The sequence below is a fragment of the Heterocephalus glaber genome, unplaced genomic scaffold (genome assembly GCF_053883595.1).
Source record: "Heterocephalus glaber isolate CG9 unplaced genomic scaffold, H.glaber_assembly_v1.0 deba00001781, whole genome shotgun sequence".
Classification (NCBI taxonomy): domain Eukaryota; kingdom Metazoa; phylum Chordata; class Mammalia; order Rodentia; family Bathyergidae; genus Heterocephalus; species Heterocephalus glaber.
In genome coordinates this window covers 9,409,880-9,423,575 of record NW_028258467.1, presented here as the reverse complement: position 1 = coordinate 9,423,575, position 13,696 = coordinate 9,409,880, and the positions used below count along the sequence as shown (strand labels likewise).

At 55.6% G+C, this 13,696-nt stretch overlaps 1 protein-coding gene across 1 annotated transcript; it reads right to left on the bottom strand.

The window, feature by feature from the left end:
- Window positions 1-2,558: 2,558 nt before the first annotated feature.
- On the bottom strand, window positions 2,559-11,917 carry Litafd (LITAF domain containing). Its single transcript, XM_087203100.1, has 2 exons — window positions 5,491-11,917; window positions 2,559-5,112 (listed from the first exon to the last, which is right to left on the bottom strand). Exons 1-2 carry the CDS (start codon window positions 5,838-5,840, stop codon window positions 5,031-5,033), a joined length of 432 nt encoding a protein of 143 aa, XP_087059226.1. The 5' UTR covers window positions 5,841-11,917; the 3' UTR covers window positions 2,559-5,030.
- Between the last annotated feature and the right edge of the window lie 1,779 nt (window positions 11,918-13,696).

Here is a 13,696-nt window from a genome sequence, read left to right as displayed (position 1 = left end):
GCCCATTCCCATGTTGGAAACCCACAGACCTCTTCGGGGAAGGCAGGTTTGGAGGTTGTCTCAGCAGGTCTGCTGGGGGAGAATGAGTCCCAGGTACCCTGGGGCTGGACCTTGCCTCTCCCAAAAAACAATCGAACGAATCTCAGGTATGTCATGTTGGGGCCATAAATCCCCAAGATTGTTGTGGCTCCTGCCACCCTGGATCTCTTGTCCTGACTGGCTGTGGTGGGAGGCTTTGATCTGTTCCCTGCAGTGGCCGCGATTTAAATCACGGGTCTGATGTGGACCCCTGGGGTAATGGCCTTCTGTGCCTTGTTACCTTACTGGCTCGCTCATGGTGCTGTTGAGCTGGTGCTGGCACCACTAGTGCTGCACCTTCTCACTGAGGGAGGCCCTCAGGGCCATTCACTTCATGGGTGGGAACCACGTGAAAGTATTTTGCTGTGGAGCAAGTGGGAGCTTGGGCGTCTTGTGACTTACACTTTGCTCTGTTTAACTATGGCCTGGAAACTGAGGCCCACAGGTAACCTTGAAGGGCATTTGGGAGCAGGATTGTGTGTCGGTTCCAGAGACGGGCCACGCTTGCCCCACAGAGGTCACTGGCAGGTGTTGGGAGCTGGCACATCGTCACAGCCTGAGGCTTTTTTATGGGTAGCCAAGGGAGGGACCCAGACCATTGGTGAAGCCCATGCCAGCCGGTAGTAAGGCTGATGCCAGCCTGCTCCTGCCATAAAGGAGTGGGTCCCTTTTAGTCCTTTCAAGCATTTTCCTGCAAAATTGTTCTTAGGGTGGGGCAGGAGGTAGAGAAAGCCATGTCTGTCATGTTCAAGGAACACTCAGCCACTCCTGCATGTACCAGGTGGCTGGTGGGTGAAGAGCTGGGGGGGACGGCCAAAGCTGCTCCGGGTTCCTGGGGTTTGGGGGCCCTTCAGTGCCCCTTGCTCTCTGAGCCTGCCTGGAGGTGAGAGCCACAGGTGGCCCTCTGCCCCGCTGCCAGGCTGGGGCGGCTGTGCGGTGACTGAGTGGCTTTCAGCTGGAGCCCCACCCCAGCCAGCACTGTGCCCTCCGGTCCTGCACCTGTGATAAGGGGCAGCATCCAGTTCTATCTCTTGGCTCTGGCCAGGCCAGACGTGGGTGGCTGGGAACAGTAGCCAAGAACTCGGCATCAACACGCTTTATTAATAGTCGTTTCGCTGGGCCGAGAACTGCCAAGCAGGGGCTGTGATCTTGTGGTCAGCAACAGGCATCTGGGCAGCTCAGAGACAGAACCTTGGTCTTTGGGGGCTCTGTGTTGCTGGATGCGGAGCTGAGGCCCCCTGGTGGTGGCATGGAGCTGCCCCCAAGTTTTAGCATGCCAACCTCACCTGCCAGGGAAGAGCCATCCTCGTGTGCAGGAGCTCGTGTGCAGGAGCAGGTCTGGGCTTAGGGAGAGGGGTGCCAGGTGGCTCTGCAGCAGAGCCTGGGCATTGGAGGCCCAGACTGCCCTCTGTAAAACAGGCGGGCACGGTGTGTTAGGCTGAGCTGAGGGAGCTGGTGGCACAGGCTGGGATGGGGGGCAGATGGGTACCGTGAGTCCCAGTGCTGCATGCAGCCCCTGCAGGTGGAAGCAGGAAGTCTGGATTTTCTATGAGAATTCTTCTACTTAAGAGGCAGCAAGTGACATTTCTCTCACACTGAGCAGTTTCCATTCCAAGGTTCTGGAACTGCTCTTGGGTCAGGGAGGGTGCTGACCAGGGCAGAACCTTGCCCTCGTGACAGGATCAGGGCCCGGCAGGGACTCACTCAGGCTTCGAGGGTGTTCGAGGCAGGACCTGGTGGCCGTCTGCCCACAGCCAGCCAGGCTCCGAGCACTCTCAGAGGAGCCAAGGGCCAGCAGTCAGTCCTGTCCCAGGGCCTGTCTGGGGATCCTCGTCTAGGCAAGGGGGCAGCGAGGATGGGCTTGAACTGTTGAGCAGTTCAGACCAGGTCAGGTGGCCATGGCTCTTGCTGCTGCAGGCTGAGCCCCTCTGAGGGCCACCAGGTCCCAGACGAGCCCATTGGAGATCCCTCAACCTCAGGCACTCACCAAGGCCACAGGCACCTGATTTGTCCAAAACTTCGCCTTCTCATCCCTAGGGGTTCCGCTAAGACAGCCTCTGTGTGGGTGTAGCAGTGGGAGTGCTGGTCATGCTCAAGACCCACTCCTCCCTCAGTGCTCCTGGTTGTCCAGGGCCGTAGTAGAGATAGCACAGGTGCAGCCCCAGGGGGCTCCGATCTGTCCCAGGATGGTGGGACACAAGGACCTTCCTTGGCCCTATCCCACTTCAGTGCTCACAGGAGCCTCTGCTGGTGATGCTCCCATCCCTCTGGCTGTGTGTGGTCTGATAAAATACTGTCAGTGTTGGATGTTTTAAAAAATGTACTACAGGGCTGGGAATTTAGCTCAGTGTTTCTGGCGCCTGCCTCACAAGCGCAAGGTCCTGAGTTCGATCCCCGGTACCCCCCCCCCAAAATCTACAGTAAAAGTGCATTACCCTTACTCCCCCCTCAAACCCTTCCCCTCACTTCGAACACAGTCATCATTCTTGCCACTTTCTGAAGCAGCTCTGGAATTCTTCTTTTGTGAGTGTCTTTAGTTGCACTGTTGTGGCTGCCTCGGATGTCCTGAATTGATTCAAAATATTTCCTTTTCATGGCCCTTTTGACTTTAGGGAAGAGCCAGAAGTCACATGGTGCCAGATCCATGAATAAAGTGGATGAGGACACGGCATGATGTCTTTAAGAGCCTGCCTTTCTGTTGGATGGCACTCTGCAACAGCATTCCCTTCAAGGGTGAGTGTTTTGAGAGAGATTAACGAAAATGGGTCTTTTTATGTAATAAATTTATAAGAATGTAAGCATTTGGGCCGGGGATTTAGCTCAGTGGTTCCTCCACCTGCCTCAAAAGAAAAAGGTCCCAAGTTTAATCCCCAGTACCAAAAAAAAAAAAAAAAAAAGAATGCAAGCATTCACTGTGTATTTTGACCATGGCTTGTACACTTGGACTGTCCAACACCTTTCCTTGCTGATGGAGGAGTGCATAGTAGTTACAGCTGAGTTTCTGAGTTTCACAAATCTCTCAGGCCTGGCTTCTGTGTCATAGGCTGGTGCCTTCTCCAGGGTGGGTGTGGGCATTACGGTGAAGCCCAGCATGGTGCAGGTGACTACAGATTCTCAGACTGGGATCTGCCTATTTTTCTTTCCCCTAATTCTTCCCTCACTTCTATCTTTCAATGAAATTCACCGTAAAGATGGGCAGAACAATATTTTTAATATATATTACAAAATTTTAAAATCGGGAGGCTGAGGTAGGAGAATCACAAGTTCAAGCCCAGGCTGGGAAACTTAGTAACTTAGTGAGACCTTGTTTCATAATTATTCAGAAAAGGGCCGGGGATTTAGCTCAGTGGTTTTGCTGCCTGCTGCGCAAGTGCAAGGACCCGAGTTCGATCCCCCGTACCAAAAAAAAAAAAAAAAAATTCAGGAAATGGGCTGGGGATATAGCTTAGTGTGAAGGCTCTGGATTCAATCCCCAGTACGACACAAAAAAAGGGAGGGTGAGAAGGATGGGGATATACCTCAGTGTAAAGCACTTGCCTATCATCCTCAAAGGCTTGCTTGCTTTTTTTTCATCAGTACATGTTTGCAGTCATCATGGTGAGCTGATCCATGTACATAGTACATTTTAATTCTTACGTATCCCTCTCCTCCCTGCAAGGTCCTGGTTTCTATCCCTAGTAGGACGGGTGGTATCTGACAGTTACACTGGATTGTCCTTTGTCTCACCCTCCTTGCTGTCCTGGTCCCCAGACAGACCCTCCTTTTACCCGCAAGAGCTTTTACCCCTTCAGAAGCCACTGTGAGGCCTCGTGCCTTCTCAGCAGTGCCTGTGGTGCAGCAAGGCTGCAGAAGTGAAGGGCTGAAGGGCTAGGCCTGGGCCAGTGGGGAGCCTTCCAGGGCCCGGGAAGATTTGTCCCAGCCTCTGTCCCTGCTAGGTCCTGGGGGTGCCAGGAGCTCGTGATGTGCCTGGAGAAAGTGACAGCGGGGTGGGGTGGCCCAGGATGGATGTGGTGCATGGTTCTGGCCGGCGGGAGTACTGGAGGGAAGCTGGAGCTGGCTTGCAGGTGGCCTCAGTTTCGTCTGAGGGTGGTGAGTTCTAGGCAGGTGTCAGGTACAGTTCCGGCCGCAGTGACTGACTGTTGACCGTGTTAATTGCCCTCACCCTGTGCTGGCCACAGGCTGCTGGTGGGGACAGAAGGAGCAGTCCAGACCCAGGAAGGGAGCCATGGGGACTGTTCCTCCTGGGAGGAGAAAAGGCGGGATGAGGGACAGGGTAGTCATTGTGTGGAAAGGACAGGACCCAAAGGCTGCTTGGGTGTGTTGGCTAAGAGGGACAGCGGTGTCATCCTCACCCACTGTGGGGAGCAGAGGGAGTCACTGGAGACCCACTGGGTTTGTGGGGTCCCTGAGGCATCCCAGGGAGAAGGTGCTGGGATGCAGGAGGTGAGGGCAGGAGCCCTGGCAAGCCCACAAGGAGGGCAGGGCAGGGCAGGGCTGGAGGGCATTACAGCCCAGGGAAGAGCAGGAAGAGAGCGTCCTGAGATGAAGCTTGGGGTGCAGACGGTGCAGGCAGGGGCTGGAGAAGCTAAATGCTCTCTGGGGGCACAACTGGAGCCACAGACACCAGGAAGAGACAGGGTGGGGCCAGGGTGAGCTCAAGGGAGGAGGTAGGTGACAGCAGATACAGATTTTCTGGAACAGTAGACTCCCCTGGCAGGGCCCATGGGAAGGAGGCGGGAAGGCAGGAGATGGTCCCCAGCTGCGGCTCCTGGGGAGGAAGCTGGACCTCAAGACCGCAGGGCTGCCCAGCCAGTGCTGCCTGGGCACCTGCAGTGCTCCAACTCCTGGGGCACCAGGCCCAGCTTCACAGAGCAGAGGGGACCCTTCACCACCTGGGGATCCCCGAGGGACACACTGAAGCAAGCTTGGCACGCCCGCCACACCAGCAGCATTTATCCCTTGGGGTCACAGGTGGCGGTGGTGGAAGAGCGTGTGGTGGCACACGGGGCAGGAGCGTTCCACACCCATCGGGCTCTGTACGCAGCAGGCCAGGAAGCACCTGCAGCCTCAAGAGTCAGGTTGTGAGCAGCACCTGGCCACCCTGGGCCCCGCTGACCTCCAGGCTGCCGGGCCTGGGGCCGAGTCTAGGGCCCAACTGAGAGCCATGCTCACCCGCTCTGTCTTGCTGGTGACAGCAGCCACAAGTGCCAACCTGGAGCCACCTGGCTGGCAGGCATTGCTCCTGCACCGCTCTGTCCTGGGAGGACACAGGTGCCAGTGGCCGGGTCATTACCAAGGCCTCCCATCTTCCATCCTGCCTGTGTCACGCACAAGTTCCCTCTACCCCCCCCACCCCCAGGCCAACACTCAGGCTCTGGGGGGCCTCTGTGGGCCCCAGGCCAGGCCACTCACCCAAGCATGAAGGGACAGGCACACAGCAGCCAGGTGAGCAGTCCTGGGACGGGGGAGGTCACCGTAACGGTGTAGTTCCTGCAGTATGGGCACGGGGACTGCATCAGCTCGGAGGAGGTGGGGTTGTTCGCACGGTGGAGCATAAGGCTGGAAGCGGGGAGGAGGGTCAGACCCGCACCCCCACCCCTCCACTGGCTTCTCATCTTCTGCCGATGAGCCCCCCACCGACGGCCCCATCGTCCGGCTTCAGGCCTCCCGTGGTCCGGATCCCCCGGCCACAGCAAGGAGGGACCAGGAATTTCCCAGTGGCCCTGGGTGCAAGTGCAGCCGCTCCCACTCAGTGAGTCCATGCCGTGTCCTGCCCATGCGGCCAGTCCCCTTCTCCTGGGCTCCTTAAGTTTTCCGAGGTGGCTTCCGGTCCTTGTGACGAAAGTGCCCCGCCTGGGATCCCGGCCACAGCCAGGGCACAGAAGGTAAAAAAAGCACAAACCTTTCCATCAGCTGCTTTGGCTTCTCCAGGGTGCACCCCTCGGGGACATGTGCAGTGGGGTCACCAAGGGGTCTCAGCGACTAAAGCTGAGGCCACCACTGTGTCCTTGGTGGTGCTGCATTTGCTTTAAGATGTTGGGGTGCAGGTGTGGCTGGGGGTGGGGAGTTTGCCCAGTGTGTGTGCGGCCCTGGCGTCCCCCTGCCCGCCCAGCAAGACAGCACAAACGCGAGCAGTTCCTAGTGGCCCGTGGGCGTGGGGCGCTCATGCTGATCTCTGGCTCTGGCTTCCTCTGGGGATCGGGCAAAGGCTTTGAAGAGTGGGGTCCCTTGGTGTGTGATGTGACGTGTGCCCTGCGTGGCAGAAGACTGAGGGAAGAAGTGTGCACAGCTGGGCGGGGCTGTCCCTGGGCTCTGAGGCACCTTCTGCCATGGCGGGGGAGCTCTTGGTCAGCTGTGGTCTGGCCGAGGGCCCGGGCTCACATGCTAAAGGCTTGTCCCCAGGGTGCGCAACTGAGAGGCAGGAGGACCCTTAGGAGGTGCAGTTCCACAGGAAGCTCTTAGTCACTGGAGCCCTTGGAGGGGACCGTGGGGTCTACCTGGCTGGTGATGAAAGGGCTCGCTGGGACCCGAACTCCCAGCATGGCCATCTACCACCCTCACTAGAGGCCCAAAGCAATGGGGCCACCTAACCTGGGCCTGGAACCTCCAGAACTGTGAGCTCTATAACCCTTTCCTCTTCTAAACTCACTGCCTCACAGCGGGTGTAGTGGCGCATGCCTGTCATCCCAGCACTCGGGAGGCTGAGGGAGGAGGATCAGGATCGCGGCGAGTTCAAGGCCAGCCTGGGCTACATAGTGAGACCCTGCCTCAAAAAACCAAAACCAAAACCAAAAAAAAAAAAAAAAGAAAAAGAAAACACATCCTGACCAACAATTCTTTGGGTGAAGTGCAGAGAACTTGGGAAGTCTGTGTTCCCCTGTGATGGGCGTATAGGGGTGTGGTGTGCTTAAAGGGATTGCAATGTTTAAAAGCATTTCCTGAGAGTCTACTGTGGACAGGCCCGGGCACGTGACCATGCAGAGGCTGATTCTTAGTGGCTGTAGGTCACAGGGCAGCCAGTGTGAGCCACGAGGAGGCCTGGAGCCGCTGGCCTTCCCTGAAGAGGCGAGGTCCGCGCAGTCAGCTGTGGTTGGGACACAGCAGGGAGAAGCGGCTGTGCTGGCAGTAAGCACTCACCTAGCAGGGCGGCCTGTGGGGCAGGAGGAGGGTAGTGAGGAGGAGGCGGCAGCGTGTTACACTTGGGCTCTGGAGGACAGAGGAAGAAGGAACTGTCTTCAGAAGCGGGGCCTCAGGGGCGCCAAGACTGCTTTTTTGTTTCTTGATTTTGCGGTAGCAAGGGTTGAACCCAAGGCCCTCACCCTGAGCTACACTCCAGTCCTTTCCTTATTTTTTATTTTGAGACAGGATCTTGCCCAGCCCAAGCTGGGTTTCAATTCCCGAACCTTTAGCCTCAGTCTCCCAGAGTGCTAGGGTCACAGGCCTGCACTGCCACACCCAGCGCTGGGACTATTTTACAAAGCAGGAACCCAGGCCTATAGGGAGGGCCGCACTGGCGATGGTTGTTCAGCTAGTAGGTAGAGAAGCCAGGATTTGAACCAGGGCCTCTGTCTCTGGTGTGCCTCATGTCCTAGGGTGTGAGCTCAGCGTATCAGCCGAGGGTGGAATAAACATGCCTGACTCGGAGCCCACGCTGCTAACATGGCCTTGCCTCTGATCAGGGCGGCTGCAGTGGGCCTGCTCCCGTCTACCCCTCAGAGGAGGGGGTTGGGGTCCTGGTCCACCCTGCCCCCAACCACAGGGGCCTCACACAGTGGGTACACAGCCGTCCCGGCACCACCCTTGGCGGGGGAAGAGGAGTCCAGGGTCCTGGATACCCAGTGTGTGCCCACGAGGGTAGGATGGGAGCCTCATGAGCCTATGTATGGAGCCTGGGCAGTTGGGACTCCCATGTTTCCAAGGCGACCGGGGTAGGCCTGGTCTACACAACCAGGAAGGGGGTCTACTGGCTTCCAGTGGGCACCGGGAGCTCCCACCCAGCATCTCCTCCCAGAATGTGGGCCCCAAAGAGCAGGACGCCATTGCCACTTTGGCCCAGGCTGGACTCCGTGGGATGGTGACAGAGAAGTGCTATACAGTAAGACAGGCCCTTGCCTTGCCTCCATTTTTTTATCCACAGAATGTTTTGTTTTGGAAATGTAAGTTTGTGTTGCTGGGCTCCTGCCCAATGGATCAAAATGGTTTGTGACCGAACTGGGTGACCTTTCAGGGATGTTCTGCAACTCCACTCCCTGCTTCAGTGCGCATGCTTACCTACCCTGTAGCTCCCTATATAAGGAGGCTCTCATTTCTGGTAGAGCAGACTCCTCTGAGGCCCCCAGCCTGGTGTAATAAAGTTTTTTTTTCCATCTCGTCAACTGACCATCAGATTCTTCAAATTATGAGAGCTGCGTTCCCGCCACACTGAGCTATAAAGCTCAGTCATGCCTCAGAGCTGTGGCACTTAGCTGTGACCCTGAGCTGTAACACTTGGCTGTAGCACTGAGCTGCTCTGCTCTGCTGCAACAACGGGAGAAGCCTCAGCTGTCAAGTATGCCAGATCCCCTGCCCACCTTGCAGGTGAGGAAACTGCATGACTGAGAAGCACATTAGCAATGCCCAGCTCTCATCAGTTCCCTAGGGATCCCTTCAAACATCCCATCCCCTCTGCACGAATTTAGCAAGACTGGAGCTCTCCTGGGGCCACCTCAGTGCGGCGAGGCAGGGCACCTCCAGACCCCACCTGGTCAGTCACAGGAGGAGGGGAGGCCATACCTGATGTGGGGCAGCCATCTGTCTTGCTTGGTAAATCCCTTCTGTTACTGTGGGAGAGGAGGGGTGAGGTGGGAGGCCTCACTTGTCCTTGGTCCCTGCTGGGCCCCTGGAAGGTGGGGCAGGACTCGGGGGAGGGTGGCGAGTACCGGAATTAGCCCCCACCCTGGCTCAGCAAGGTGAACCACAGTCCCCTCCTGCTTCCCCGAGGGAATCTCCCTAGTGTTCACTTCTGCCAGGCCTCACCCAGCCCCACTCCTGAATGGAGGACCCTCACCCTGGGGACAGTTCCATTTTGGCACCATGGAAGTCCTTTGTCCCAGCAACAGTGTCCAGGTGCTGCTGGGTTGCGGGCTCTGAGCAGCTGCACTCATCCCAAGACATCTGTGTGAGTGTGTGTGTGTGTGTGTGTGTGTGTGTTTGCGCGTGCTGGCTGGAAGTAGGTGGGGCTGAGGGTCCTCAGACAGGTGACAGCCATTGTGATGTCTTTCCAGTGGCCAGGGGAGTGGCCCTTGTCCCCACGTCCTGCTGGGGGACACAGGGCTGCCCTGGGCTGACCTTGCAGGAGACTGATGAGAGCTGAGCTTGGGAATCCTACGGGAGGCAACCGAGCTTTAGGAGTTACCAGTTCGGAGAAAGGCCCAGCCGTGAGGAAGCCATGTCCTCTTATTCAGAAATGCTCGGGAGCTGGCATGGTGCCACACCTGTGGCCCAGCACTCTGAGACACGTGCAAGTGTGAAGCCGGCCTGGGCAATTTAGCAGCTCAGCGAGACCATCTCAAAAAAATAAATACATAAAAAGGGGCTGTAGATGTGGCTCAGTGTGAAAGCCCTGGGCTCAATCCCCAGTACCACCAAAAAAGAAGAGAAAGAAAACGAAAGAGACAGAGAGAGGGGAGAGAGAGAGAGATATGTCACACACATACACGCATGTCCAGGTGTGCACATGTGACCACGAGCCAGTCTGGCTCCCTGTTCCCTGAGCACTGGGAACTGGAGCAAGATGCTGCCTCTCACTTAGACCCCACTGCTCCTCCTCATCTGTAAAATGGGATAACAGCAAACGAGTAGGGAAACCAAATGACATCACCCAAACGTGCTCAGTGAACCTTGGTCTGCAGTGAGAATGGCTGGAGCCGGGCACAGGAGAAACAGGCAGAGGGCATCCCAGAGGGCCACAGCCAGTGAGGACGGCCAGGCTGGGCCCCGCTGACATACCCCGGGCACCTCATGCTTCTCCTGGCTCTCAGCCACGCGAGGAATGCCCGAGGGTGGCCCTGTAGTCAGGCAGGCAGGCACAAGCCTGAAGCCATGGTAGGTCTTGGGAAACAGCCTTTTCCTGCCACATGACAGGGTGGGGTGGGCATGTCGGGCAGAGTCACAGCTGTGAGGCCTTTGACCTGGCAATGCCCTGTTTCAAAATCCATCCCAAAGATGAACAAGCCAACCCCCGAAGTGATGTAGGCACAGTGCTCTCCAGTACAGTAGAAACGACTAAAAGAACCATAGTGTTATGAGTACTGCTACTCAGCAGCTACCGAAAATAAACGGGGGACAAGACACGGCAGGACAGGAGAGGAGGAAATTTCCCAGAGAGTACCGTAGAGTAGGCTCTCTAGGACGTACTGTTAAAAAGAGAGAGGACACACACCTATATGTACACATAGGTAGCATGTAAACAAATACATGTGAGTTATATATATATATATATATGTGTGTATGTGTGTCCCTCTTTCCTTACTCTTTAAGGAAAGGGGAAGGAGATATATAATTTCTAAAAAGGAATAAAGGAATAAAGAATAAAGTGGTTATGTTGTGGGGGACAAGGGACACAGACCTGGGAATGGAAGCAAGACCTCTCTACATCTCACACTGGGTGTGTAGTGTACACCTGTAATCCTAGCACTCTGGGAGGCCGAAGCAGGAGGACTGCAAGTTCCAGGGCAGCCAGGGTAACTTAGTGACTTAGCAAGACCCTGTCTCAACATAATAAACCATAAAAAAGGGCCGGGGATGCAGCTCAGTGTGAAGAGCTTCGGTTCAGTCTTCAGTACCATAAAAAAGTAAAAAAATAAAAATAAATAAATAAACCTCAGTTTTTTTTTTTGTTTTTTTGAGACAGTGTCTTGCTTTGGAGTGCAGGCTGGCCTTGAGCTCACTGTGTAGCCCAGGCTGGCCTCAAATTTGTGACAATCTTCCTGTCTCAGCTTCCTGAGTGCTGGGATTACGGGTGTGAGTCACCATGCCTGGCTTTTCAACTTTATTTATTTATTTATTTAGATAGTCTTTTTTTTTTTTTTTTAAACAAAGTCTCGCTATGTAGTTCAGGCTGGCCTCAAACTGATGGTGATCCTCCTGCCTCAGCCTCCCCAGCGCTAGACAGTCTTGGTATATAGTACGGGCGGGCCTTGAACTCACTATGTAGCTCAGGCTGGCTTCAAACTCAAGGCGATCCTCCTGCCTCAGCCTTCTGAGACCTCACCTTTTATTTCACTTTTTAGTTTTGACTTGGATATCATTATTTTTACTAAATAAAGAACAGCAACACTGGAAAACACAAAAACAAACACATGACTGTCCATCAAGACTTTTTGCACAGGACCCATAGTGAAGATATGAAAGAAACACTTGAAAAAGTGGACTTCCTCAAAACTGGGAGCAAACTTCAAAGATACGATGGGTGGGCCCAGGATTTAGCTCAGTGGAGCCGCCCGCCTGCCTGGAAAGCACAAGGTCCCAAGTTCGAATTCCGATACCAAAAAACAACACAAAACTGTGCAAAAATACAAATACCAGCTGGAAATGGTGGTGTGCACATCTGCAATCCCAGCACTTGCGAGTCTGAGGCAGGAAGAGTTCTGCTACACTGCAAGTTCAAGGCTCACCTAGACTAGTGTGATCTGGCTCTAAATAAATAAATAAAAATTTAAAAATAAATAAAAGAATAAGAGGGGGCCAGGGATTTAGCTCAGTGGTTCCACCCCCTTCCCCCCCATCGCAAGGTCCCGAGTTCGATCCCCGGAACCAAAAAAAAAAAAAAAAAAAAGAATAAGAATAAAAATACAGGTACCAGTGAGGTCGGCCAGCGGCTTCTGAACCCGGAACTCTCGAGTGGACCCAGGGAACAGATGCGTGAGGCGCTCCGACCCTTCCAGTTTTGGCCACCAGGGGGCAGCACCAGGCTGCCATGACCCGGCCTCGCTTCTCGTTCTCAGCAAGGCGGTCTCTGAGCAGCCACCCTCATAGCCCGGGCACCAGGTAGCCCTCCCCACTCGGCGCCCACAGACCGGGCCGGAAGCAGTGAGCAGGCAAGAGGGAGCCCGAAAACCGGCCCGGGTGACAGCAACCCCAGCCTCCGGGCACCCCGGACACAGGGCCCCTGGGCAGGCCTGCAAGCCGGGCTTCCTCCTGCCCTCCTGCTGAGGGTCAGGGCTCCTGGAAGGCTGGTTTTATTTCATTTTTAACCTTTGCATCTTTTAGACTTAAACTTTTAAAAAGCCTTCCCTGGCCCAGAGCAGGGGGAAGGGGGTGAAAGGATGGAAATCTACCACGCCATGCTGTGTGACCCCAGGCAGGTGTCTTCACTTCTCTGAGCCTCGGTTTGCTCCCCTGAAAAATGGATCCAGCAGTACCTTCTGGTAAGGCTGCTGTGAAAATCGGGCGAGAAGTCTTAAAGGCCGTCCCAGGAATGGAAGGGTGGATGAGCTTGAGGTCTGACAGCTGGTCCCCCTCTCCTGCTTCCTCACGGCTTCCGGGCTGCGCCGCCTCGCCTGCAACGAGGAAGGCTGCAGCTGGGCTGTTCCGGGAGAAAAGGGATTGGGCCATTTGTTTTCCTGTCCGCAAATCGGCTCTCCCCAGAAGGGCCCGGGGCGGGGGGCGAGGGGCACGGGACAGCGAGGTGATACGGAAGAAGGAATCAGAGGAACGAACTGTCCTGTGACCGTAGCAGTGTGTGCGTGTGTGGGGGTCGGGGGCTGCCCATGAGCCTGCTGCTCCCGCTCAGCAGTGAGTGATGGGACAGACGGAAACGGGGGTGCGCCACAGGTGGAGAGGTGACCGAGTCAAAGCGCACAGTGGCGGAGTCGGGATCCCCTCCTGCCACCCCCTTCCCCACACCCTGCTTCCAGCGCAGCACGGCGGGTCCCCCGCACCTCACTCACCGGACACGTCCCAGGACGCAACGTGGCATCTCAAGAGGATCAAAGAGTGAGAAACTGACGACGCTGCGGCACGCGTGTGACCTTGGCCACAGACTGCATAGCCCAGAAGCCCGGATGACGCCAGGTGCCTCCCCTCCCCGCCCCGCCCACCCCACGCGGGGCGCCCTGCTGTTTCCGCCGTCACCCTGAGCTCTTGTTCCCATCTCTCAGCCACAAGATCTGCTTTCTCGAAGAAACATTGGCCACGGGCCCTGCACTGTCCTGGAATGGAATTTATAGAATATATAACCTTAGAAACAGACACTTGAAAAAATTCAGTGAACAAGGCATGGTGGCACACACCTGGAATCCCAGCACTCTGGGAGCCTGAGGCAGGAGGATTCCAAATAGAAGCCCAACCTGGGCAATTTAGCAACTTAGCGAGACCCTGTCTCAGAATAAAAAATAAAAAAGGGCCGAGAAGGCCCCAGATCCTGAATTTAATCCCCAGTAGTACTGAAAAAAAATTATTGTAATGTCGCAACTGTAACATAAAGCAGAAATAAAGGAAAAGATATTTATGGTGAAATCTAGCCATATGACAAACACCTACTTCCCAACCTGTACGCATTCTGCTGTCCCTAGAGGTGATACGCAAAACGTCACCACTAAGCCATGTTTATCCCACGCCTGCACCGGGCAGCCCTTCA

What these genes read in the sequence shown, in the direction of transcription:
- Litafd (XM_087203100.1), bottom strand. Translation starts at nt 5,840, where the DNA reads ATGGACTCACTGAGTGGGAGCGGCTGCACTTGCACCCAGGGCCACTGG. An exon ending in GCCTGTCCCTTCATGCTTGG is followed by an intron (nt 5,113 to 5,490) that starts GTGAGTGGCCTG and finishes TGCTGCGTACAG; the next exon opens with AGCCCGATGGGTGTGGAACG.